This window comes from Buteo buteo, chromosome 16 (assembly GCF_964188355.1).
Source record: "Buteo buteo chromosome 16, bButBut1.hap1.1, whole genome shotgun sequence".
In the NCBI taxonomy this organism is placed as follows: domain Eukaryota; kingdom Metazoa; phylum Chordata; class Aves; order Accipitriformes; family Accipitridae; genus Buteo; species Buteo buteo.
The window spans coordinates 19,366,590-19,394,586 of NC_134186.1; the positions used below are offsets into that span (position 1 = coordinate 19,366,590).

General features: G+C 38.4%; 1 protein-coding gene across 1 annotated transcript; it reads left to right on the forward strand.

Annotated features, from left to right (window-relative positions):
- Positions 1-3,899: 3,899 nt before the first annotated feature.
- CTR9 (CTR9 component of Paf1/RNA polymerase II complex) lies at positions 3,900-27,017 on the forward strand. Its single transcript, XM_075048087.1, has 25 exons — positions 3,900-4,058; positions 6,203-6,301; positions 6,902-7,141; positions 7,598-7,715; positions 8,378-8,467; positions 9,765-9,913; positions 12,481-12,588; positions 13,043-13,150; positions 13,271-13,507; positions 15,322-15,411; positions 15,514-15,642; positions 15,747-15,930; positions 16,970-17,058; positions 17,318-17,503; positions 17,683-17,770; positions 18,017-18,165; positions 20,220-20,336; positions 20,513-20,658; positions 22,142-22,213; positions 23,406-23,541; positions 24,091-24,237; positions 24,666-24,823; positions 25,107-25,203; positions 25,552-25,664; positions 25,929-27,017. The coding sequence occupies exons 1-25, from the start codon at positions 4,014-4,016 to the stop codon at positions 26,335-26,337; spliced, it is 3,504 nt and encodes a 1,167-aa protein (XP_074904188.1). The 5' UTR covers positions 3,900-4,013; the 3' UTR covers positions 26,338-27,017.
- Positions 27,018-27,997: the final 980 nt, after the last annotated feature.

Consider the following 27,997-nt stretch of genomic DNA (forward strand, 5'->3'; position numbering starts at 1 on the left):
TTACCAGCAGAATAGAAATTCCTAACTCCTTACTGTAGCAAGTTTGAGATGCGCAACTAATTTAATAGCCTCTGGAACTAGCACAATATTAAACTATCTGATGATAGCATATACCTATTAACTCCATTTTTAGCACTGCCTAAACCAACAAATACTGTCCCTTCAAGGTACACATACCATATCAGGACCTTAAGTGCATTAATAAGCTTTAATGGCCCTGACCAGTGCATCCTGCCACACCCCTGCCTACAGCCCAGGAGCCCCATTGAAGCTCAGCCCAGGACTCCCAGTCCTGGCCTGAGTTACACTGTGAAAGCATTGGTTCCCAGCTCAATCACAAGTAGGTCCCTGTCTAGCTAAAGGTACACTCCTGATCTGGACCTTTGCCCGAGAACTGATTTTTATCTTGACCTTGGATTTGTCTTGTCAGTAAGGACCTGCCTGGCAAGCACTAGGCTGTATTAAACCCTGCCTCACTGACTGGCACTTCTAGCTTGACCTCAGACCTGCCTTATCACAGTGGACTTGCCTAATATCTGCCCTGCTCAGGTACTCTGACAAAGCCCCTGACCTGCTGGCTGTATGCGCTTACCTCCTAGGCTCCCTCCCTGAGTGAGCAGCAGCCCTCGCTGCTCCCTGACACACAACGCTGAGCTCTTCAAGCCACCAATGTGGGATCTCTTTCTTTTTTTCACAGCTCAGAATAGGAAGCTCAACAAGTGGGTGCTGGTCTCTTCTGTCAGCTGCCTGGACATAGGATGAGAGGAAATGGCCTCAAGTTGTGGCAGGGGAGGTTTAGGTTGGATATTAGGAAAAAATTTTTTACTGAAGGGGTTATCAGACATTGGAACAGGCTGCCCAGGGAAGTGGTTGAGTCACCATCCCTGTAGGTATTCAAAAAGCACATAGACAAGGCACTTCAGAACGTGGTTTAGTGGGCATGGTTGATGGTTGGACTCTATGATCTTGAAGGTCTTCTCCAACCTAAATGATTCTATAAGTGACTACTGGAGTGATGGTTCACACTGTTAGAATGGAATTAATTTGCACTCTGAAGATTTCTAAAACCATGCTTATCTTAAAAAAAAAAAAACCCCACACACAAAAAAAACTGAAGAAAAAAAATTTTTTACTCTAACAATAAAAAGTAAAGAAACTTTGCTACTAAAATACCCTGCTCTGAGCACACAACTGTTCTAAATGGAGGCTTATTTATTTAAGCATACACACCTCAAACATAAATGGTAATTTGCTTGCAAAGAGTAGTGGTCAGGTAGGTAGAGGCCATTTTTATTATGTTATTAAAGTAGCTTAGTTAAGCTCAATTTTCATTCCTGAAAAAGGCTTACAATTATATGTGGTAATAAAGTTTTTAAATATTATTTTTCACTGTATATAACATATCACGACGGGAAGTTCAATTTGCTATAGATTGCTTTCTATTTATATCAGTATTTCTGACATTGATAAAAATCCAAGTTTAAAAGTAGTAATGTAAATCTTCATAATAATAAATTTCAATGAAATAAAAACAAAAGACAGCAAGATAAAACAAGTCTCTCTTCTTGAAATGCTCCTAAGCATTCAGAAGGTAACCCCCCCAAACTCTTTTCACTAGAACAATATTTTATACATTAAAGAGGTTCTACATACCTAATAGTGATTTATTGTTATCAGTGTATATGGAAAAAAACGAGTCTTCCCGCTTCAAATAATATAAACGTCAATATTTTGCATAGTGTAGTAATAAAATTTTAAACAAATTAAACTGTTTCTACTAGATTTATACCAGGAAGCAAGAACGTTTTCACTCTTTAACTTTGGTTTAATATTCTGAAGGCCTGACCCTATAAAATCTTTCATTTAAACTAGTTTTTTTTTTCCATGAGGAAAGCTAGTTTACTACAGACACTAACTGGTGAACAAACACCTCAGGAACAGACTGCCTTTTCAGTCCAAATGGATTCAACATTAATTAAAATATCTAAAAAGTAGTTTATTTGTGAAAAATCAGCCTATAAATCAGAAAAGTAGGCTTAGGAACTCTATTAATTAGCATCTTACTCTGCATAACATTGGTTTTGGCATGTTTTTAATGAAGAAAATGCACACGTTGGCTCCTATTAATTTCAATGTTGCTCCACTTTCCTGCCACATGCAAAAGTTTCTCTGCAAAAGATATTTATGGCACATACCTACTCAAAGACCTATATGAGTAGGAGAAATACTAGTTACACTTCATTGGACCAAGTAACTCAGTTCAGAATAATTAGTGCATAAATAAAAATCAAAAGCTGAGATTCAAAATGTTAAGTAATTAAAATTACTTTCTTTGGCTTCAGAGAACAGGTGACACTGCAAGTAAGCTAGCCATTACTACTGTAACATATACTATCATAGTAATTCCAATTAATTTTTAAAATCAAATTGAGTAATGCTTTATAGTTGTGACTATCAGTTCAGTCAAAATTCTGTATTCTGTGGATGATTAGCTATAGGACAAAATCAAGTTTGTTTTAGGGTTTTAGGCTGTGTAAGTAATATGTCAGAGTTTTTTGTTTTTTTTTTAAATCTTCTTACTAGAAATGTACCAGAAGATCTTTTAATCTTACGTTGTTTTTTTTACCTTGGTACAGCTACAAAAGTAACTAAGAATGGTCATATGTTACTATGCATGCTGAGTTTTATCCAAGTACATCAGTGCGCCTACCATCGTAATTGGAAAAAAACCAGTTTAGGAACCCAATTTTGTAATTTCTTCTTTACTCGTGCACCTCCATGTGGCTGAATGCCTCACACAAATCAAGTTCCAGGATCAGGGCCTAGGTTCAGGATTCAGAATTTTATCAGATTCTGTGTATGTAATTAAAAACACTTGGATAATTTGAAAATAGTTGGCCAAGCTGTGGCTAAAAACTTGTAAATATGTATTAACAATATCACACCACCTAAGCTAGTCAGACAGTACATATTTGGATTTACAAATTATCTGTTTTTCCACAAAGATAGGGAAAAGCCACACATTTTTACGCATTTGGTTGGAAATCTTGAACGACTTTAAAATGACGTGAGAAGAGGCACAGCCCGAGGGAGTCGTGGTCTCAAGACCAGAGAGCAACCGGGTGCAAATCTATTCGATTTAGCAGTGTGCGCCTGTATAAATACAGGGAGTTATCTCTTGGTATGCTATATATATATATTTCTATGGGTAAGATGTGACATATATATGTACAAATTAGCGGGACTAATACCTGCCTGCAAGTCCCCGGTAAGCCCTCACTCTGTCCTGAGGAGACCGCTCGCGTTTTAAAAGGCCCCCCCACGGAAGACCGCCGCGAGCAGCCGCACGGGAGGTCACACAGCGCAACGCGGAGCGCTCCAGCCTGGGGAGGGCACAGGGCCGCCGGCTCCCGCCGGCTCCCGCCGCCCGCCCAGCTGCCGGCCCCGCCGGTGCCTCGAGGGGCGCTCGCTGAGGGGCGCTCGCTGAGGGGCGCTCGCTGAGGGGCGCTCGCTGAGGGGCGCTCGCTGAGGGGCGCTCGCTGAGGGGCGCTCGCTGAGGGGCGCTCGCTGAGGGGCGCTCGCTGAGGGGCGCTCGCTGAGGGGCGCTCGCTGAGGGGCGCTCGCTGAGGGGCGCTCGCTGAGGGGCGCTCGCTGAGGGGCGCTCGCTGAGGGGCGCTCGCTGAGGGGCGCTCGCTGAGGGGCGCTCGCTGAGGGGCGCCCGCGAGGCCGCCGTTGCCGCAGCAACCGGGCCGCGCGCGCCCGGCCTCGGAGCCCTCCGGCCTCCTCGCGCACGGGGGCGGGGCGGCCCTCCGAGCTCGTGCGTCGCTAGGATTGGCTCGTTGCGCCTCTGGGGCGGAGCCGGGCCGCCTCCCCGCCCCCGGCCCGAGCACGTCCGGGTCAGTCGGTGTTAGTGAGGGGAAGTGCGAGCGGAGCGGTCGTTGCGTGCTCGCGGCTCGGCGGACGGCGGCGTCGTCGTCGTCGTCGGCGTCGTCGTCGTCGTCGGCATCGCCATCATGTCGCGGGGGTCTATTGAGATCCCTCTCCGGGACACCGATGAGGCGAGTCGGGGGCTGGGAGGCGGCGGCGGCGCGGCCTGGTCCCGGGGTGGGGGGAAGGCAGGGGTGCGCTGTTCGATGCGTGCCGGGGCGCGGGCGTTTGTCGCTTCCTCTGGTAATTTTGTCCCGGGCTCCAGGGGCAGTGTCGCTCCCTTCCCTGCGCGGAGTGAGTTGCTGGGGTCACAGGTGTATGGCTTTGCGGAAGGAAACCCAGAGCTGCCTTCGCCGGTGCCCCTCGGTGAACGGTGTCAGCCCTCTGCTAGCCGTAACCTCCCTGCCCTTGCCTAGTGGCTTGCTGGTGCAGGAGAGCCGCTGGGAGCAGTCAGGCAGTCTGTCCGGGGTCCTTCCGGACCGCACGTCTGCGAAGAAGGGGCAGCCTCTTCTCCCACTGTGTGTGCTTCAAGCACATGCAAGCCAGGAGCGGAGACCCTGCGGGGAGCAGGATCTGATCTTTAGTTCGTGCTTGTGGACGGTGGCTTTGTCCAGCTAAACTGTCTCCTTAGTTCCTTAGACGCTGCTTTTTCTGACTGCACTGATTTGTAATCGGTATGCGTGTTCCTAAATCAGCATACAGACACAGGCTGGGCAGTGGGGTCCACTCTGTGAGGGTATTTCAGTGTGGCTTTAGAAATTTATTTAACTTCTCTTTATTTAAGGTAGACTGTCAGAAGGCAAGGTTAAAAAGATTTAAGAGAAGTATTTGGAAACTTACAGGGTATTGTAAAGTTTGAAGTTAAATCATTCTACAGCAGATATTAAATTAATACTGTAGCTAAATAAGGCATTGAAACATACTGCTTGTAGGTTGAAAAATGTTTTTTGTGAACATAAATCCATACTCTAGCAAATTTTCATATGAGTACCATTGAGTTTTGAAGTCTCACGAATGTACTTAGCTCTCTGTAGGTTACATGTTGGAGGGCTTTTTTTACTGTGACAGAAGTTTCTGTCTGAGGTGTCAGCATGAATAGTTGATCTTGGTGCTGCTGTTCAAGTTCTGGCTAGGACTGCTTGAATCCCAAAGTTCTGAATTAATCACTAAAAAGGGCTAGAAAATACCTTTTTTTTTTTACTGCTCTTTTTTACTTCTGTATTTATTTGCTGTGTTGGTAGTACCTATTTCTCATTAACTGCTATTTTAGTTTGTAGATGAGGGTTGCCCAGATTCAAAAACATTATCCATCAAACAGAATGTACTGTGCAAGACAAACTCAAACTAAAATTAACAATAGTAGCGGAAATATTTTTGCTGGTACTCTCGAGTTTTGCATAGTCAAAACTATAAGCCCTTATAAACTGGATTGCTCGAATCCAGTCTTCAGAGAAAGAGTCCCTGCATTGGTAATCACAAGCCTGGGTACATCAACTGGACCTCTTCCTTGCTGTAAAATTAAATTGTAATGTAGATGACTAATATTAAAGGCAGCATGACTGAGTAGCAAGTGAACTAACAGGTAGTTAAATTGTGTTCCCAAACATCCCACCTTGGGACTATCTGTTCCTTTTTACTCATTTTCCATATCAGAAGAGTAGATCAACATGGGAAAATAGTAATTCCAAAATAATACTTGTGTGTTGAAAAGTTGTTGATGTCTTTTGCTCATGATGACTATGGTTGTTAATAATCAGAAATTTAGTCTGTTCTTTATGATGTTTGCTACTTCAATAATCTCTTAATTTTCTTGGGCATAAAGATGACTTTACATAATTTCAGGGCTCTGAGATAAGTCTTAGGTATTGATTCTCTGACACCTGGTTACTTGGAAAATTTTGACTGTGTCCTAGATCTTTGTATTACCTGTAGGAGAAGTTTTAGAAATTCTACAGTGTGCAGTCAAGTTGGTTATTAGCTGAACTGTAAAAATTCTAAGCCTGAAGTCTATAGTGAAAGAAGTTGAGTTAGCATCTCTGCTTATTTTCCCCGACTAATATCCAAAACATTGGGCTGTCTTTCCTCTGATATTTGTGAGAGACCATCACTTTTGTCTTGTACAGAATACAGTACATTATCACTTCTTTCTTTGTCTGTAACCTTGCTTTAACACAATTATTTACATTTTGTGCTCTGAAATGTCCAGCTTCCTTTGAGCTCAGTGATAACATTGTTAATGCTTTGTGAAAAGAAAATCTGTATTGTTTGGTTCTAGGTTATTGAGCTTGACTTCGATCAGTTGCCTGAGGGTGATGAAGTTATAAGTATACTGAAACAGGAACACACTCAACTGCACATATGGATTGCCTTAGCGGTTAGTAGATATACAAATTGTGTATTTGAATATTACATTCAGATAATCAAATAATGATTTCCACTTCCTTACTTTTATGACCAGGGATAACTGCATTCTGAACAGGAACTTAATGGGGTTGTTCAGTCACTGATTCTAGGCCAGATATTTCTGATTGGACATATGCATAGTAAGATTTTAATTTAATCTTTTTTCATGAAACCGTGCTGCTTTTGAGGCCTGCTTTCTAAATTGTTTTGGGTTTGTTTTGTTTTTTTTTTTCTCCTCAATTCATAGTTTTCCTTGTTTGTGCCTTTGATTATGCACTTCATATAAAAGGAGGGGGCAGTATCTGTACTTTGGAAAGCATGGTGAAATGTGCAAAAAGTCAAAGAAGTTCAGAGGAAAACCAGTTGATTCTTCACTTATAAATAGTTGTAAGACTTGTGTTTTAATGTAAAAATACTAAGTTGGGATGATAACAGAAAAATATTTGGTGCTATCGGAATGGCTTTTTCTGATTTATCCCTACATCCTGGAAAAAGAATGTGTGTGACACCTAAAGCATCAACTTGATATGTTATGTACTTGCTGGGGTAGTTAAAACTGTATATTTTATAGCTGGAATACTACAAACAAGGAAAAACAGAAGATTTTGTGAAGCTGTTGGAAGCTGCGCGCATAGATGGTAACTTGGACTATAGAGACCATGAAAAAGATCAGATGACATGTCTGGATACTCTGGCAGCATACTATGTACAGCAGGCTCGAAAGGAGAAGAACAAAGATAACAAGAAGGAGCTCATTACGCAAGCTACTTTGTTGTATACTATGGCTGACAAAATTATCATGTATGATCAGGTAAAACCAAAATCTGTTTAAAAATCCATATTTGTAAATTATTCAGAGATTGTAAAGAAAACAAGTATTGATTCACAAAAGGGAAGATAGAAACTGCTCAGGCTTTAAAGTCTGTTAGTGTAGTACATGTAAGCAAAACTTGTAAGTATCTGAAATGTGTGCAGTGCCACCAGGAATAATTATCTCTAGCTTGGGACATCTGATAGAAGTATGTCAGTCAATTTTTGAGGCTTGGGAAGGAAGGATTGGTTGTTACTCTCTTGCTTGATAATATGTGAACTTTAGAAGTGGATGATAAAGACCCTTTTTGTTTTATTTTTCTTCCTGATGTAAGAGAAATAAATTCATCGTAGAAAGCATTATAGCATAGCTGTTAATCTTTGTGTAGTCTAATCTTCATATTTTACAAAGATAAATCTATTGGGGGTTTTGTTTGTTTGTTTTTTCCTTATCTAGAATCACTTGTTGGGAAGAGCCTGCTTTTGTCTGCTTGAAGGTGATAAGATGGACCAAGCTGATGCACAATTCCACTTTGTGCTCAACCAGTCTCCAAATAATATTCCTGCCCTTCTTGGTATGAGTTTATGGGTATTTGCATAAAAACCTGGTCTCTCCAGTTGAGTTTTGGAATGAATTATGTGCTTAAGAAGAGGTTGCATATGTGAGTAGAGAGAAAGAATGTGATAAAGAAGTGTGCACTTTTGACCAGAAACACGTGACAGATATTACTTTAAACTTGGGAAGTATATGTAGGTGGAAGAGCTAGGAAAAAGTATAATGCTAGCTAGCATCTTCTGAGACCTGTGGGCATACATCCAGTCCAACTACTTATATATCCCTGATGATGCCAATGAAGCTGTTTACTTTGTCAAAGGTGAAGATACCAGTAGTGAGGGGTCAGCGGGCTGTAACTATTACAACTAATACTGAACAAGTATTTTAACTTGTTCGCTAATTAATCTAGTCTTAGTAAGTGTCTCTCTTCTGGACCAGGAAAGAATTAAGTTTCTGCAGAAAACCATGAAAATGTAAATTTAATGTGTTTCCATGTTTGACTTTTTTCACTTGACATCATCAAAGATAATAAAAGTTGTAGCTGTCTGAATTTTCAGTTAGTTTTTAACTGTAACTTTTGAAAATCGGCACAGCACAAGTTTACCACATAATACTTATGAGCTGATTTGTAACTGCTTTGTTTATGTCTCTGATTTATTTGTAACTGGTATGTTCTAACAGGTAAAGCATGCATTTCTTTCAACAAGAAAGATTATAGAGGAGCCCTTGCCTACTACAAGAAAGCATTGCGTACCAATCCAGGTTGCCCAGGTAAGACAGAAAGTATTTGCTAGTGGAAGTAATTCAAGTCTTCCTAATTCAAATACCTATGGGCCTTTTTGTGATCTATATCCATCAAAAAAACCCAGCCCTCATTATAGAGGAGTTCAGCTGTTTGATGACTTGAAGTGTTCCTTAACTGAAGAAAATTGTGTTTAAGAAAATACTTTTCATTTTTTTCTGATCATTACCTTTTAAAGAGCTATTAGAAAATGAAAAGTTGCATGTAAGAGAAGTTAAAATCGTATGGGGAGGGGTGGAACTGTTCAAGACTGTTGCAGGACATATCTGTGAGCTCTTGGAATACGGGTTAAGAAAATGATGTGCTAACATGAATAATGAAACAAGACATGAAAAGTAAGATTCTACCCATAGTGCATGATGTGAGTTTTCCTGGTGTTGTATGATTTTAATTAATGCAAAAATCTGCTAAAGCTATTGGTACCAGCTGTAAATGTGCATGTAATTTAGAGGTATTAGTTCAGGGTATTTGCATTAGGATCATAAATACTCTAAAGTCTCTTGAGACATGTAGTATACATTGCCATAACCTATCTGAAAAATAATTTATTACAAAGTTGATGTGTATTCTGTAGTCTGGTTTAGCATAAGACTCATTGCTGCAAAAGTGATTTAGAAATGCAAGCCTTACTTTTAAACAAACATCTTTCATTCACTCCCCTTTTTCATACAGACACAGATTTGAAATTGCTGTATATAAATGTCTCTGTATTCTTAGTTCACAGGCAGTCTGAAAGGGCAATATGATGTGAATTCTCTCTATTAGTTCATCTGTACCTGATCATGGAAGTTAGAGGATGATAAGCAGCATTTTGTTGGCAGTGAATCAGTTGATCATTTGAGGAGAAATGTCTAGCTAACTTGTTTATTCATCTATGTTTTCTGAAGGCTTACTAGTCTCAGGTGAACTTACCCTGCCTAAGAAATTTCCAGCCCTTTCATCTGGCAATTTTTTTACTGCCTTTCTCTATCATTTTTTTAATACATTTCCATAAAAGCAATTTTTATTTGTTTAGTACCGGTGTCTTTTGGAGGTATAGACCAATGTTCTGGGGTGTATGAAGAAATGAAGTCTTACTAATCTGTTAAAGTTAGTTTTCCTGCCAAGTGTGGGAGGCTGCCTTTAAAAACAGCAAATCGTTAGATTGCTTCACAGGTTTTAAAGAAGTATTAAAAATTCTGCTTTCACTTTAGTTGATGTCCAGAATGTAACAAAGTCATAAAGTTGAAATTTTGTGATTCTGAATGGTGTCATCTTGTTCTCTAGCTGAGGTTCGATTGGGTATGGGCCATTGCTTCGTGAAACTGAACAAGTTGGAAAAAGCTCGCTTAGCATTCAGCAGGGCTCTGGAGTTAAATTCAAAATGCGTAGGGGCTTTGGTTGGACTGGCTGTTCTGGAACTCAATAATAAAGAGGTGAGTCTGACTTAACAAGAATCCATACTCAATTTACTTTCTTCTTATCTGAAAAAGCAGTCTTTTTATCCTTTGGAAGGTAGTCCAGTTTTTAAAAGGAGTAATAACTTTTGTGGTTAAATTGTTTTAAGTCTGTGTCACTATTGAGTGATATTATAGATAGGTACTTGTGATGGGAGCAACACATTCTGAGTAACTTCCTTCTGTTGCTAAACATCAACACTGTTGCTTACAGAGGTGTTAAGTACAGAAAAACAGTGCTAGCTATTTTAATTAAAATAATACAAATCCATGGTGAGATGTGTGAATACATGCCCAATCACTTAAAAAAACCCCATAGTGCTGATTTCAAAATCTTACTTTAATGAACAGTAGTTATAATATGTATAATAGCCAGCCTTACTTAGTCATTTGTGACTCTGTGAAGGTTAACTAAATCATTTTGTACTCAGGATGCTCTGAAAGCCCTCGAATACTTGGGAGACCTCACTTGCAATGGCAGCTCTATTCCAGAGCATCAGGAATTTTTTTTTGAAAGAGCGTCATGCTAACAGGAAGGTCAAGGTAAAAGATGTAGTCCCAGGAGCTTAGTCCTGGACTTTAAGGAGCATAAGCTTTCAAACAAGTGTAAAAGTTGTATTCAGGCTACCTTAGCATGCATGTCAAGTGGTAAACCAAAGAATAGGCAAGAACAAATTTTAACTAGGCTGATGAAACTACGATAAAGTGGTGATCCTACCTCACTAGGTGTTGTATCACTTGGAAAATATGTATGCTCATATAGCTTATTTGAGATCATAAGATCTGAGATGGTTAATCCATGCGAAGGAAGTTATCAGTGGAGGATGGGACCTTTAAGTGTTTAAAAAAAAAAAAATAGTTACATAATTCTTTGTTGCTGAAATTTAGTGTTACGCTATCTGTAGAACACGTAGCTCCCTAGAAAGGTCTTTTGTTAGCACACAATGTCTGAAAATTACTTAGTTTACTACATCATGGGAAAAAGAATAACTGTTAGGACTTCCATGAAGAATTCTGAAAAATGTGAGCATGAGAGTTTTCTTTCATAAAACTACAGAGACAACCAAAAATGTTCTAAAGTCAAATTTTATTAAATAGTTCCATGGGTGAGAAACTAATGAAACCTGGTATCTTTCTTTTTTTTCTGAAGGTGTTTTGACTAAAGTCAAGGGATGAGTCCACTCATCTTAAGCTTCAAAAAGCTGTGATAAAAAGCTGACGCATTCAAATATGTTTTTTGTTCTTTGTAAGAAATGTATCATCTGTGCTTTACTTCAAACTGTTTTCACAACTTGCACTGCAAAGTTAGTATAACATCAAAGAGTTGACATGGGGGAGGGAGACCACTTTCTCTGGGGAAAAGATTCTCTCAGAGCTGCAAACTACTAATTGACATCTTTTCTGTGCTTAGATATTTCTAATGTTTCTCTCTCCTAGAAGATGTAATGATGTCAAATCAAGGTTGAGAGTACACTGTGTTCTTATTGAGGTCTGTCTTATCTCTAGTTTTCTTTAATGAAAGCGCTTAGGAGCTCTGAGACCTCTAGCCATCTATTGGCTATGGTTGAAATTGGATATGAGACTCAAATTATTGGAGAACCCAGACATATACATAGTGTGCTTATAAAAAAAACCTCTTTGCCTTTGAAAATTAAACTAAGAAGGATTCAATATCTCCTAATCAAGGTATATTGTTATGCTAGGTTTGGAAAGATAATGCCTCTTCAAACTGAAATTAATGTTTTTTAGCTGCCTATTGGACTTCATCTTATGTCTCAACTTATAAAACCTAATCTGTTCAATAAGATAGCTTTCTGCTGCTAATTATTGCAAAGTAAAGCACAGATGTTACATGATTACTAGATACCATTTTTGGTGTTTCTGTTCAGAAGTAAATACAGATTTAAGTTGATGTGCTTGTGATAGAGATCTCATGGATGTCCCAAATAAATAGCAATTGTTTTATCAGTTATGGATTTGAACTTGTAGGTAAGTCAAATTTGTACCCATGGAAAACTTTCTTTAAACTGTAAAGAAAAGAGTAAGTTGATATAATGATATCTCTATGTAAACACAGCAAACTTTTACCATTTCTTTAATTAGAACTAAAGTTCTGGTAGCTCTTAATTCAACATCGGAAGTTCCTGTTTAGAATTTGAACAGGAGAATATTTTAATTTTGCTGTTGAATGAATTGTGTAAAATGTTGAAACCTAAACCAAACAGGAACTGGGGATATTGAACAGTAGAAGGAAGGCTATCAGGGTGTGAGTGTGAAATGTCAAAGGACACCAAGACTAAGTTGTTTTCTTTTTTTCCTAGAAAGTCCTGCTCTGCTTTTTTCCATCCCTGTTTGGTGGCTTCATTTCCCATTTTCCATCTGTATGCTGCAGAGAGATAAGCTAGTAGCTGAATTTACTCTTTTCTGTGAGCCCAGCAAGGTTTTGTCAGAGTTCCTGCAGCACCCTAGACTGAAGAATAGTTTTGAAGATGTTAATAAGATACAGCTATTGAGATGCTTCTGATACCTGTCAATGTTTCATTTAGGCTGATTCCATCAAGAATGGTGTTCAACTCCTCTCTAGGGCTTACACAATTGATCCCAGTAATCCAATGGTGTTGAATCACTTGGCTAATCACTTCTTCTTCAAGAAGGTAAGAGGTCTGTGGAACTTTACGGTTAAATACTTGATAACCTCTGAACAGCAAGGATTCCAGTGTTAGATTCAATCTCATTTCATCAGGCTAAGTGGTGCCTAATATGGAACTGTTAATCTAGATGGACAAGTGTAAAGTTTTTGACTTAAATTTTGTATAAACCTTTCTCAAGAAAGCCAAGAAAAGGTACCCTGATTTCTTAAGTCAATGTCACCTTTGTGTCCTGAAGGTTGTTGTTTTGCTGTTGGTTTTTCTGCACCACCACCACCCCACCCCCCCCACTAGAGAAAAGAACAGTAACCACTAAAACTATATCTGTTGTTATTAATTTAGTTGGTGCTGTGGCTAAAGCTTTCCTCTATTTTCCAGCTGTCCTTGTTTAAATAATAAATCACTTGACCATAAATAATGTGAAGGCTTTCAAATTTCCTTTAACTTCTTGTTTTTTCAGGACTATGGTAAAGTACAACACTTGGCTCTTCATGCTTTCCATAATACAGAAGTTGAAGCAATGCAGGCAGAGAGTTGTTATCAGCTGGCTAGGTCTTTTCATGTACAGGTGAGGCAGTTTTTTAAAGCCCTCTTTGAGATTACACTTAAAAAATCTATGTTATAAATGTTCATACAAAGCTTATATATGTAAACACTACCTGTTCTTTATTTACTTCTTTTTAATTAGGAAGATTATGATCAAGCTTTCCAGTATTATTACCAGGCCACTCAGTTTGCCTCATCTTCTTTTGTACTTCCATTTTTTGGATTGGGTCAAATGTACATTTATCGAGGGGACAAAGAGAATGCATCACAGTGCTTTGAAAAAGTTTTGAAAGCCTATCCTAATAATTATGAGACTATGAAAATCCTTGGATCTCTTTATGCGGCTTCAGAAGACCAAGAGAAACGGGATATTGCAAAGGTGAGTTTTGCTTCTGCCAGCATCATACTTTTACATACAAGAGTAGAACTTGAAAATCAGACTTGAAATCAGACTGTGCCTTAAGTTGCATAAAACTCAGGGTTACTTGGCTGTAGGTATAGAATATTTAATATTGGCTGTTGTGAGGGATCCTCCTAACTGTGGAGAGTCATAGTGTGATGAGTTGATGCTAGCTGGATGCCAGGTGCCCACCAAAGCTGCTCTGTCACTCCCCCTCCTCAGCTGGACGGGGGAGAGAAAATACAACAAAAGGTTCATGGATTGAGATAAGGACAGGGAGAGATCGCTCAACCAGTTACTGTCACAGGCAAAATAGACCCGACTTAGGGAAAATTAACTTAATTTATTGCCAATAAACCAGAGTAGGGTAATAAGAAATAAAACCAAATCTTAAAACACCTTCCCCCCACCCCTCCCTTCTTCTCAGGCTCAACTTCACTCCTGAATTCTCTACCTCCTCCCCTCCAGTGTGGTGTAGGGGGATGGGGAATGGGGGTTACAATCAGTTCATCACATGTCGTCTCTGCAGCTTCATCCTCTTCAGGGGCAGGACTCCTCACACTCTTCCCCTGCTCTAGCGTGGGATCACTCCCATGGGAGACAGTCCTCCACAAGCTTCTACAGTGTGGGTCCTTCCCACAGGCTGTAGTTCTTGACTAACTGCTCCAGCGTTGGTCCCCCGTGGGGTCACAAGTCCTGCCAGGAGCACAGTGCTCTAGCATGGGTGCCCCATGGGGTCACAAGTCCTGCCAGAAAAGCCTGCTCTGTGGGCTCCTCTCTCCACGGATTCACAGGTCCTGCCAGGAGCCTGCTCCAGCGCAGGCTTCCCACTGGGTCACAGCCTCCTTCGGGCATCCCCCTGCTCTGGCATGGGGTCCTCCATGGGCTGCAGGACAGCCTGCCTCACCATGGTCTTCCCCACGGGCTGCAGGGGAATCTCCGCTCCGGCACCTGGAGCACCTCCTCCCCCTCCTTCTTCACTGAACTTGGTGTCTGCAGGATTGTTTCTTGTACATGTTCTCACTCCTCTCTCTGTTTCTGTGCTGCTGCAACTTTTTTTTTTCCCTTCTTAAATATGTTATCACAGAGGTGCTGCCACTGTCGCTGATTGGCTCAGCCTTGGCCAGTGGCAGGTCCATCTTGGAGCCAGGTGGCATTGACTCTGTCGGACATAGTGAAGGCTTCTAGCAGCTTCTCCCAGAAGCCATTGCTGTAACCCTCCTGCTACCAAAACTTTGCCACACAAACCCAATACACATAGCTTCTGGACAGAACTGAGACTCCTACTGGGTTCTGACTAAAGCAAGTCCAAGAATTTAGAGGACCCCTAGCCTCACATTTGTATTTGGTACTATGAAAAGGACAGAATTCTTCCCATATGTGTTAAAAGTCTCTGGAGATGATAAGTTAGCTAGTGATTTCCAGAAGACACTTGTCTTAGCCTATCTGGAAGGAACCCTTAAATGAAAGGGATTTTAAATCTAATGTTGGGAAAGTAAATGCAAAAACTGTTAGACATCACTTTTCTAGCTGCTCATGTTGGTGTAATAGTTTCTGCTTCTCTAGGACTTTAAGCAGGTGTTACGTTCTACAGAAAAATACAATTATGAAGGTAGGAAACTAATGCCATTTTATGGTGACCAAATTGTGCAGATGTTTAGGATGTTTTCGTTTGCAGTACAGTATAGCTTTCTAGTGTTAAGGTTAATACCTTCACTCTTTGATTTTATTTATATGTTTTTTAAACAGTGTGTGTCCACAAAGAGGCATAATTATTTTCTACTCTTTTTCAGGGGCATCTGAAGAAAGTTACAGAACAATATCCTGATGATGTAGAGGCATGGATTGAGCTAGCCCAAATTCTAGAACAGACTGATATACAGGTATTATTAATATACACTTGGTGAATTATGTGTGTACTTTTCATGAGAGCATAAGAGCTCATTCTCTTACTTCTTTTATCCACTTTCCCTTTCTTTGTAAAGGGTGCACTGTCAGCCTACGGTACAGCCACACGCATTCTGCAAGAGAAAGTACAGGCTGATGTCCCACCAGAGATTTTGAATAACGTGGGTGCCCTGCACTTCAGGCTGGGAAACCTAGGAGAAGCGAAGGTATGTAATTACTCAAAGTTTGAATTGAGTTTCTTGATCACCCAGAAGTTTTCCTTTAAGAATATTCTGGAGTGCTTTATTCCTTTTTTCTTTTTATACTTTAGAAATATTTTTTGGCATCACTGGATCGTGCAAAAGCAGAAGCTGAACATGATGAGCATTATTACAATGCTATCTCTGTAACAACGTCCTATAACCTTGCCAGACTATATGAGGCGATGTGTGAATTTCATGAAGCGGAAAAGCTCTATAAAAACATTTTAAGAGAACATCCTAATTACGTTGATTGTAAGAAACATTTGGTATTTTAGTTCCACAGTCCTCCTTATAATACCAAAAATCTTCCCGTTTACAGTGTTTTCTGGTCTCCTTATATCTCTCTTCACTTCTTTTCTTAGTAGTTTTGGGGCCTGCTTACCTACCTGCTATTTTCCCTATTTTTTTTTTTTTTTTTTTTTTTAAGGCCTGCATCATCCTTATAGTCCAATCTCCAGCTTTAAGTCTTCTAATTATTGGTAAATCATACTGTACTAAAAAAATCTAGCAAAATTAGCTTATGTAGACTTGCATGCCTTTGCTCCCTTGCTCTCCACTCCCACCAAAGCCTAAGCACCTCAGCACTTGGGTGCAATCAAGGCCATCCACTTGATATGCCCGGGCTCTGCAACTCTATGTGGGTGGAAATAGACACCCTTTGGGAGAATCACTTTATCTTGGGTCTTGGCCTTCCTCCAGGGAAGAAGGGCTGTTGAGTATGTTAGCACAGCTTCTATGGCACATCCTGTTTTTTCTCCTCACTCTGCTCTTCCTCTTGCCCCTAAGTAGCTGACCTGTGATATTTGCTGCAAAGACGAGGTGGTAGCCCTTGCTCAGCAAACTGCAGCACACAGCATACCCCAGCCTAATCTGTAGCCTTTTCCCTGCTTGTTTTCCATTGTCACCTGCTAACTGATACTTTTCCCAAAGCTTGCAGAGACGGGAGAGCTGTTTAAAGTGGAGGGAGAACTATGTAACTGATGTATCCTTCTTTCTTTGAGGTTTCTCAATTGTCTTTAACTTATGAAACCAATTAAAAACATTTACATGACTTTAACTGTTAGAAATCTGCAATTCTGTATCACCATTGTGGACAGACATTCCTCTTCACATGGTGTGTCTCACTGTGAATAGAATATGAAAGGTGTCTTAATGTTTGCTGTCCTTAGCAGATCAAGAAAAAGATTGCTTTTGAAATTCATGCATGGCCAATATTTTTTTTGTTTGAGATGACTTTAACCTGTTTCCTGATTTTTTTTAATTTTATTGTATTTTCTATTTTTATTCTTAGGCTACTTGCGCTTGGGAGCTATGGCTAGGGATAAAGGAAACTTTTATGAGGCTTCTGATTGGTTTAAAGAAGCACTTCAGATAAATCAGGTTTGTAACCCAAGTTAAAACACTTGAAATACTACCTTAACTTAAAATTTTATTTTCCTTTTGTTGCATTCTTATTTTCTTTGTTCAGATAAACTAGGTGAAGAAGAGAGAGCTACTGTAATCTGCTCTCTGTGTGTGTTGTTTGTTGGGTTTTTTTTAATATGGAATTCTATTTAAGAAAAACAGCATTTTATACTTGAAAAAGTAACCTTGCAAGGGAAAATGATGCTTTTGCAACTTACAGTGAATTTTTATTTAGGACCATCCAGATGCTTGGTCTCTGATTGGTAATCTTCATTTGGCTAAACAAGAGTGGGGTCCAGGACAGAAGAAATTTGAAAGAATATTGAAACAGCCCTCCACACAAAATGATACTTATTCCATGCTGGCTCTTGGCAACGTCTGGCTGCAGACTCTACATCAACCCACAAGAGACAGAGAAAAGGTAATGAGCATCTGTCTGCCCTGTGTGTGTTTTATTTATTTAATTTTTGTATGCTCTTAGGTACTCAAAGCCTTTTCTTGATGCCTATTTGGCATCTTGTAGCCCATAAAACTTATGGGTAGATCTTTTAATACCCCATTATAGAAATGAGTGATCAATTGGGATACTTCTTTCTGCAGGAGAAGCGTCATCAAGACCGTGCATTAGCGATCTACAAGCAAGTACTCAGAAATGATCCAAAGAATTTGTATGCTGCTAATGGCATAGGTGAATATAAGACTCTAATTTTCCTTGAGAGGTGATGATATTCTTATGTTTCATGTTTTAATATAGAATTGTTTTTGCAGGGCCTGAACGCTATGTAGTAGAGCACAGGAAAGAATAGCTTTCATATGGCAGCTTTGTCACTTAGTTTTTAATGGGGAACTTTATTCAGGCAATACTTTTTCTTTGGTAGGAGTGCATAGTACATCAACCTGGAAGCTTACACTGTGCATATTACTTTCCCCTTAGGAGCTGTCTTGGCGCATAAAGGATATTTCCGTGAAGCTCGTGATGTTTTTGCCCAAGTGAGAGAGGCAACAGCAGATATCAGTGATGTGTGGCTAAATTTGGCACATATCTACGTAGAACAGAAACAGTACATCAGTGCTGTGCAGATGGTAACATCTCTAAATTGAACTACATAATATGTTGGGTTAGATGACTTCTGGATGTTTCTCTGCTGTCATAGCAACTGTGAAAGTTTCTGAATAATATTTTAACAAGTTATAGGTCTATTTCTAGCATGCTGTTGGCTGTCAAGTCTAGATTTAAAAACAAACTGCCAAATGTGGCTAGGGGGTAACAAACCACCTACCAACTTGTTTTTTTGGTAGCAGAGTTAAAACATAATTAGGTCAGAATTTTGGTCTCGGAATTGATTTTTAGTCAGAGGGGTTTCAGTTATTGTAGTTGCTCTGTGATTTACACTCAGATGTTACTGAAGTAAGTAAATGCAATTTGCTGCTGAGATTTTTTTAATAGCAACACTTCCTATTTTTTTTCTTGCAAATGATTTCATAAATAACGATCAGAGCTGTCTGACAAGCTGACTGTGCCATGATTTCTTTCACCACAGTTAACATTACAAGGTAATTCATGTTAGAAGAAACCTGTTGAGGTCATCTAGTTCAACCTGCTCAAGCAAACTACCGTCCAAGTAACCTATTCTAACTAAACTGACTCAGTTGATCAAAAGCATACAAGTAAGCTAAAAACAAAGTGGATGTTGGACAGAAGCTCAGAACAAACATGTTTCATTAAGACTGAGTCCACAGTGAGGATCTAAAATACTTAGTTCAGAGCTATCCTGAAGTTTTTTGTGATGGTTATAAGGAAGAGATACTGGGCCTTTCTTACCTGATCAAGACCTCAGTAGTTGCTATCCTCCAGGGAACTACTGTTACAGAGCCTTGGTAATATGATCAGGTTCATTCTGTTGTGTTTGAATGGGGTTTGTTGTCTTTTTAGCACCTCACCTGTTTTTATTGACAAAAAGCCTAATGGAAATTTAATTTTAGCAATTGTTAAAGCAGTGAATTACAATGGGAATATGGGTATCGTTTTCAGCTTTTGATTTGTCAGAAAAATATTGTACTCATTTGCTAATATATTTTAAGTAAAGCTGTTAGTAGAAACGTGTTTATTTACTGAGGTGCTTTATTGTTCCCTGGGTTCTGCTAAGCAGCCAGTACAAGCCGCAGTCTGAAATACGCAATATTGGACTCAAAGGGAGATGAATTGAATTTAATAGCCTAGCCTACTGCAGCCACAGCAATTATTCTAGTGAGTTCTCTACCATAAAGCATACAAATCTGAGAAAGACTTAAGCTAAATACAAAATTTTTTGACTAAAGGTGAGTGAAAATTGGGCACTCACAACACAGTGTGATCCAAGAGTAGTGAGTTCAGGCATTACAGATCAGGGCAGTTTCTGTATTTGAGCTGGAAATAAAAATTATTTTGTTTTTTTTACTATTTTGGAGGTTTAGAAAGGGTGAATGGTTCCCTGAGAAAAGAGTATGTCAAACAAAAGGCGCTGGTTACTCCAAAGACTAAGCTTCATAACTGTTTGAAGCTTTAATTCTAGACCCACAAAACTTACAGTAACGAGTCTTCTTTTATACTTTAGAACAGCTAGATATCCCTTGGTATGCCAAGTTATTCAGCTAGGTGGACAGAACAAATTTGACATTACCTGAAAGGTGTGGATTTATTTTTTTTTTAACTAATTGCATCAGATATGTGGAATTACTACATTAAATATATTTCAATTTGTAAAATATCTTGTATGAATAAAGAAAACAGATTCCCCCCCAGCAATCCCCCATACTGCAGAGAATAATTGAGTGCTCCTAAAATGAGTCATGTTTGTTGGACTTTGTTACAATAGATGGTACTTGCAAAGTATTCTATTGTATTTTAAGACCTACAGAGCCTCCTGGACTGCTGCCAGTTTCCAGAAAAATCAGGTACTTGCTATGGAATAGCAGAAAGAATTTTCTGATCAGTGAAAAGGAGGCATCCATGTAGCATGACACACTTCTTTAAAAAATAGAAGGCATATCAGCAATAATGTTTTTTAGGAATAGAAACATTTGCTGGCGTTAGCTAGCCAAAATAACTAACCATTGTCACGTCTTAATTTGATTATTTTTTTTTTTTTCCATTTCAGTATGAAAACTGCCTCAGAAAGTTCTATAAGCATCAAAATACTGAAGTATTGTTATATTTGGCCCGGGCACTCTTCAAATGTGGCAAATTACAGGAATGCAAACAAACTTTGTTAAAGGTATGAATATAAAACATCATATATCATAGAATAAAATTACTGTAAGTTGATGCATGTTTGTGTCTCTTTAAATTCAGTAGTCTGAGATTGAAATAATAGTGCTTATTTTCTGTATGTCACTTCAGTATACCTCTGTATCATGTAGCATACCTTAAAAACATGCTTATTATTTACAGGCCAGGCATGTAGCACCAAGTGATACAGTCCTTATGTTTAATGTGGCTTTAGTGCTACAAAGACTAGCTACCTCTGTCCTGAAAGATGAAAAAAGCAATCTAAAGGAGGTGCTTAACGCTGTGAAAGAATTGGAGCTAGCCCACAGGTAAAGACAACTTATTTCTACTTGTTATAATCTGTTTTGTTGTTCCCTTACAATAAATTTGCAGTATAGCTCACAAATCTGGTTAGAAGACCAATCATATCCTATAAAGCACTGTTTTCCTACTAGAAACTCTAGAATTATATTCAAAGATTGGGCCTGACAAAACTACATGTTCAGACTTTGCTCCAGAGCCAGTTTTGTTTGGCCAGGTGGCCAATAGTATTTCTCAGAGTGTTTTATATTACTGTGGCCAAGATGCACTTCTTCCTGGAAAAGCATAGTTGAAAAAAATGTTGAAAATTATTCTACGAATACTTTTTTGGATTATTTCTTTCAAAACAACTTAAAAGGCTTAAAAGCAAATCTATTTATATTATATAAGCGTAGTTAATGACTGGTAGCCCTTGAAAACCAATTTTGCCCTACTGTTGGCAAGTAAAGCCTAAGTACCCTAATGGCTTAAGAACAGAAGCAGTTTCTTAAGTGTGTTTGAGATCTTTTAGTTCTCTTTTAAAAAAAAAAAAAAAAAAAATTCTGGGCAGAAAACTGTGATTAATCTCATCCAGTTGTCACCATCTTTGAACAGAAATCTTTCAACCATTTATTCTGCTCCTAGGTATGGCTGGTGTAGCTGGTGCTTGCTTTATGCATTCCTAACTCTGGATGGATGTTGTCTTTCAGTAATTTTGTCAACTAAAGGAAGCCTTTCATACTAGCAAGCATTTCACAATTCTAGTGCTTTAAGTGATGCAAACTAAACATTTGAACACAAATTCTAATTTACATTAACTAAAAATTCAGGTATCTATCACACTTTAGAAAATATTTTCCATAATCTGAAACTTCAGCAAGGAATTACTTTCTTCATGTGCACAAGAATTTGAGATCAGTCTAGCGCACTTCATTTAAAATGTCTCTGATGGAATATGGGAAGAAACTGTGGCAACCTTGAAAGTTAGAAAGTTGTTTTCCTTTAAATGAATTGGAGAAGCTGTTATCAAAACTCTGATCATCATAGCTTACCCATTTACTTGAAGGTTTGTTGTATTTGCAAGGGCCTGTCAACTAGGTTTAAAGAGGCTTTTCTGGAAGGATTTTTAAAAAATAAGTTTTCCTTCCTTTTCTTATGCTGGTTTCAGGCACTTAAGCTGTGTCAGATGAGGAATAAATCTACTGGGGTCAGCAATGTACTTATTGCTAGGAGCCAGTAAAGGAAATCTTAGAACTCTTTTTAGAATTTTCTGAGTTTTTGTTCCACTCTAGAGTGGTTTTAGAAAGTTTTAAATTTGGAGAACTCTGAATGTACTTTTATGCTGTTGTATTAAAAGGGGCTGCACACAGAGAAAACTGGTGAAGTTTCCTCATCTGTTGAGTTTTATAGGATTGTAATTCAGGAGGAAATGCTCTGGTTTAAGGCAAAATTATAATAAATATGTAAGTAATGCCATATTTGCTTAGTTTGGTTTGTTGTTTTTTCCTGCAGGTACTTCAGTTACTTGAGTAAAGTAGGTGATAAGATGAGGTTTGACTTGGCACTTGCTGCTACTGAAGCCAGGTAAAAAAACCCGAACAACCAAAACCATAAACAAATCCTTCATCCAGATACCAAGTGGAATATTTTTGTCTTGTTTTTTCATACTAAAACTGGATTCCAAAATTTCAACTGACAATGTCTTAGAACAGTAGAAATACAAGTGAAGGGTTACTCCCTGTTACTGTTTCATTCTTTTCCTGTCCTTGCTTTCTAACATTTTTTTGTGTAGTCTAAAACTCTCAACATGTGGTGTCTGCCATTAGCTGGAGCCTGCAAAACTTCAGCTGTTTTAATGGTAAATTTTCCATCAGTGAGAGCGCAGTGACACTTGTTTAAACATCTCTAGCTCTCACTGTTTTGACTTTAAACATAATCCAACAGGTTTGCTTTCATGGAGATTTTTTGAGGTAGTTCATGGGTGAATAGCATGGGTCAGTTATGGAAATATGAAAAACTTCTGTTTTGCAGAGTCTAGTCTGCTTTAATTTTTGTTCAGGGTAATGAGCTTCTACACAAGCCTATTCAAATCAGTTTCCTTGTAAGCTTATTTCTCAGGTTTTCACTCAGTATGCCCCGTGTTTCATTTATGGCGCGTTCTTCTAAGATTTTTGTAGCCATATACAAGTAACTTCCGTTGGCCATCATGCACTGTACATCTTAAACGTATGGTTAAAGCACTTTGTACAGAGAAAATTTTAATATTAAAAGAAATGTCATTGTAACATTAGCTAAGAGGGTATTGAAAGTGCCTTGCTGTAGTTTTTCATGAGACTTGAACACTTCATGCAACCTTAATTCTTACACAACTGGGTTTTTTAAGATAGAATTTGTACCTACCTTTCTGATTAGGTTTGCTAGTATGTTGTGATTAAATACAAGTTCTTTTTAACCATACTTCTGCAGCTGCCCAAATTAGTTGGGATGATTCTTTGTATGTTCATGTGGGGTTTTTTGTATATGAATTGGCTAAATTTTAAGTGTGAAGCAATATGTTCTGAAGTTGTATGCTGCAAGATAAATTAGCTTACTAGAAAGTGACTTAGTTTACTCAAAAATCTGTACTACTCTACTCTTCTATTGTGCTATTTCAAGTAGCTTTTTTTTCCTTTGTCGGTTATATGAACATAGTGTGATGCATGCCCTTTATAAAACTGTTTGTTCTTGTAGTATGTGTCTGCCACCTTCCTTTACTTGAAAACATTGCATGTTACAGGCAATGCTCTGACTTACTGAGTCAAGCCCAGTATCACGTGGCTCGGGCACGCAAGCAGGATGAAGAAGAGAGGGAGCTGCGTGCAAAGCAAGAGCAAGAAAAGGAGCTGCTTCGCCAAAAACTACTTAAAGAACAGGTTTTGTTCTGTTACATTCTGTATGCTGTATTTTTTAAAAAGTATACTTGATTTTTAAAAAGTCTACATATCAACAATATATATGCTCCTGTTGCTCTGTGGTGGTACGTGGTATTACTAATAAAACATCTAGTAGCTATTTTTCTTAGTTATAGTAAGTGCTAGCAGAAAATGTTGTAGGTAACAGATGATACTCATTCTTTCTTCCACATAGCCTCAGAAATAGATTTTTTTATTTTATTTTATTTTTATAATGAAATCAAATTGGTGGCCCAGAAGGTCTGCCATCAAATTTCTGTACTGACAGTCTTGATGAGGAAGCACTTGGTGCAACAGTTCTTTTGGACTTTTGCCTACTCTAGCATAGGTTTGTAGAATTTTTTTCTTTTTTTTTTTTTTTTTTTTTTCCATGTGGACCTTCTGCTATGACACAGACTGTCAAAAGTCAATTTTCCTGTTTCTTGTCAGCAAATAATTTATACGCCTGTGATTATAATCACTGTGATGCTGCAAATACAATACTAATGGTTAATTTTCTCTCTGTTTCAGGAAGAGAAGCGTCTAAGGGAAAAAGAAGAACAGAAGAAACTTCTGGAACAAAGAGCTCAATATGTGGAGAAAACTAAGAATATTCTGATGTTCACTGGTGAAGTAGAAGGATCAAAAGAAAAGAAACGTGGTGGTGGTGGAGGCAGGGTAGAACAGAATTTTTTTTTTTTTTGTAATGTCCGTTTTCCCCTTTCAATACATGGTCTCTTGCAGTAGTACAGGTTTTTAATTTCAAGCTCCTAGGCTCAACTGAGTGAAATTGCACAGGTTTAATACCCAAATGTAAAAATTGGAAGATAACACTTAAAAGTTCCAAGCACGGTGGCATTGCCAAAATCTGTTCTATTCAAGCTGTGAAAATAACAGAAGAAGATTATTTTATTACGTGCAAATTTGGAATCACTTTCTAAATGATATCAATCTAGAGGTTATGGGAAGGTTGGCACAAGAAGGTCTGTATTTTCATATCTTTGAAAACGTCTTCAGATAAAGTTTCTATTATGAATTGTTTTCTGATATGTTTTTAATTAGAAGGTGAATAATAGCCTATATTGTGGGGCTTTTATTTATTGCAGCGTTCCAAAAAAGGAGCAGGGGAATTTGATGAGTTCGTCAACGATGACAGTGATGAAGATCTGCCCATGTCTAGAAAGAAAAAGAAGAGGAAGGGCAGTGGTAGTGAACAAGATGGGGAAGAAGAGGAGGGTGAGAGAAAGAAGAAGAAGAGGAGGAGGTAACTGATCCTTTAATGTTAGACTTTCCTGAGAAATAGTATGGCTTTTAAGTATATTCTTCTGCAGTCTTTCATAATGGTTTAAAAAATGAGCCGTTGTCAAGAGGTCACATGATTAATTTTTATTTACACATGCACATTATAAGACTTAAACAGCCACTCTGCAAAAGTAGTATGAGTTACACTTGATAAACTGGACATTTCTTGAGACTGCTATTTTTGCACATGTTAAGGTTTTTTTGTGTTGTTATGTTTTACATAATATAAAATGTTTCTGTTTAAGACCCCAGAAAGCAGATGAGGGGAGTGATGATGAAGAGCATGAAAATGGTCCAAGACCTAAGAAAAGACGTCCACCCAAAGCAGAGAAAAAGAAGGCTGTAAGTTAAACCCCAGATAACTGCATCAATTTCTAAGTATGCATTTGGAATTGAGCATTACCCTAGTTGAGATATTTATTAATGTTGAAAATTGCAACAAAACTTCTTGTAGCAAACTGCCTTTGAGCTTATTTTTATCCTCCCCTGTTGCTATTGCTGCTTCAAGGATGAAAAGGATAATTCCCAAGCCATCTAGAATTAAGTGATAGTAAATTGAAAATTTTTTTAAAAGCATGTCTGGTTTTCTGAATATGTTTCTACAGTTGGGCACTATGCTTTAACCAGCCACATGAACAAGCAACCCTTTTTTTTTTTTTTTTTTTTTTTTTTCTCTCGCCACCTGTACAGCCCAAACCAGAACGTCTGCCTCCTTCAATGAAAGGAAAGATCAAATCAAAAGCCATCATTTCATCGAGTGATGATTCCTCTGATGAGGATAAACTCAAAATTGCTGATGATGGGTAAGAACCTTAATTAACTTTGTATGTACTAAAGTTTCAAAGCATGCTTTCAAGAGAAACTGCAGTGTTAATAATAATGAGATAATGCGAAGATAATGAGAAGCCTTCCATTGTACTCAGAACATCACTTTCCAGTGCAAATTAATTCCACTCATTCTTCTCATTCTGATAGTGCTAGCATTACTCAAATCCTGGTGTCTCATTTTATTTTTAAGCTAAGGATAGCATCTTTTAATACTCATTTTTGTTTTCTTTTCCCTACAGACATGCTAGGAATAGCAACAGTGATTCAGATGATGGGGAGCATCAGCACAGTAAACGCATTGTTTCTGATAGTGATTCTGATAACAGAAACAAATCTGGTAGTGAGGCAGGTAGTCCAAGGAGGTCCAGTGTCCACCCATCTGAGGAAGATTCTGACAGTGACAGGTCGGCTAGAAAAAGGAGGCGATCAGATTCGGAGCAGTCTGACAATGAGTCTGTACAGTCGGGGAGAAGTCGTTCTGGTGGTTCAGAAAACGAATCTCGCCCAGCTTCTCGCAGTGCTGATTCAGACAGAGATTCTGAGAGAGGATCTGACAACGAGGGTTCTGGCAGAGGATCTGGTAATGAATCTGAACCAGAAGGATCCAACGATGAGGGGTCTGAAGGTGGTTCAGATGACAGTGATTAGATCTAAATTACAGACCATCTTTTTAAAAAGTTCATGTAAATATGTTTCAGTTATAGGGAAAATCCAATTTTTATATTTGAAAACTGTGATTTAAAAGAAAAACCTTAATGTTTTAGTAAACTGTTGTGAGACCTTCCTGTGATTCTTTCTATTAGCAACTAGTGGATGTTTCTCTAAGTTGGCTTATGGTGTATTCTTAAATTGAAACTGCTGTAGAGGAAGAACAGAATCCCTGTACTATAATCAGCGCACCAAGGATGGAATGCATGTAAAACCTATGGAACATAAAATCTCTGTTTAGGTGGTTCCAGTGTGGCTAAAACTGTGTGTTCTGTGCTTATACATGCATAGATGGATCTTAAAATCCTACCAAATGGAACAAAGAGCTGTGGATATTTATCTTTTTCCTCATTCTGAATAAAGGTTAGTAGGGAGGTTTTTCTTACTTTCTATTAAAGAATACATTTGCCATGATGCAGCTCCTTATGTTTCCAACAGTTTGTTCTTTTGCTTCTGTTTTTGTGTTGAATCAGTTGAAAAGATGCAGATATTAAAGAAATTTTATAAAGTAGACAGATGAAGTATTTAAATTGGCAGGTAAAAAAAAAAAAAGTTTAGAGAACTTCGTATTACTTGAGAAAGGTAAAGTTGCCAGTGTCACAATAAACTGTTCCTGCTTATTTGCTTGGAGTGATTTATTTTATCCCTTAAAAGGTATAAGCAGAAAACCTGAAAATGTTAAATTTGACAAAGGAATCTGTTTTGAGAAAGTAGTCTTAACATTATTTTAGCTTAAGTACATGGATTTTGGAATTAAGTCCTTTCATATAATGTGTTCAGGAACAACAATGAAAAATTGCTGTGTTGTAAAGTAAAGTGAATCTGATTTCTCCCTGCAGTTCTAAAAAAAAAAAAAAAAATCAGTATTTTTGCACCAGTCAAAACCAATTTTTTTCCTAACTTTTTTCATTGGGCATCAAGTTCTATGTTGAGCCTTTGCTAAGAGAAAATTATGTGGATCTGGATAGTGTATTACTACTGTTTTTAATAGACTGTATAGCCTAAATTATGTTGCTTTGTTTTTAGAAGGTCTGAATCGTCACTACTGATAATTCACTTCAAGTACTAACAGAAAGTTAAGTTTCCCATGCTGCTATTTCTGGTTTGCTGTTCTCATTGTGTATGGCTGGTTTTTTTCATGTGTTTATGGGCTGTTGGTAACCATAGCAGACAAAGCAGAATGTAGAACAGTTGCGATCTCTTTTTGTGCCTCAGTTTGGTATCAAGTTTCTATATGTGGTCTTACCTAAAACTTACACAGTTGGTAACATTCAGAGTAGAAGAACAGCTATCATATTTATTGGATTAGAGCAAAACTGAATCTTAACTCGGTCGTCTTGTTGATACAGTCACTTAGGTGGAAGATTTGCGACAGTCCAAGACTGGAAGCTAGATAGCTTTGAAAACATGTGCGTGAAGAAAATTTGTGGCCCTTGTGGGAAATGATTCTCCTGTCAAGAGAATCATGACCCAGGTGCTCACCTCTCAGAATCACAAGGAAGCAGTGCATAGATGAGGTATGTGCCCTTGATGTCACACTGCTTCACTTATGAAGCTATGAAGAAGTGTGAGACTAGTGCAACTAAGGAAAACTAATACA

Coding starts and splice junctions, on each gene's coding strand:
- CTR9 (XM_075048087.1), top strand. CDS start 4,014: ATGTCGCGGGGGTCTATTGAGATCCCTCTCCGGGACACCGATGAG. Junction 17,504..17,682: donor CCACAAGAGACAGAGAAAAG/GTAATGAGCATC, acceptor TTCTTTCTGCAG/GAGAAGCGTCATCAAGACCG. Junction 24,824..25,106: donor AAGAAGAAGAAGAGGAGGAG/GTAACTGATCCT, acceptor TTTCTGTTTAAG/ACCCCAGAAAGCAGATGAGG.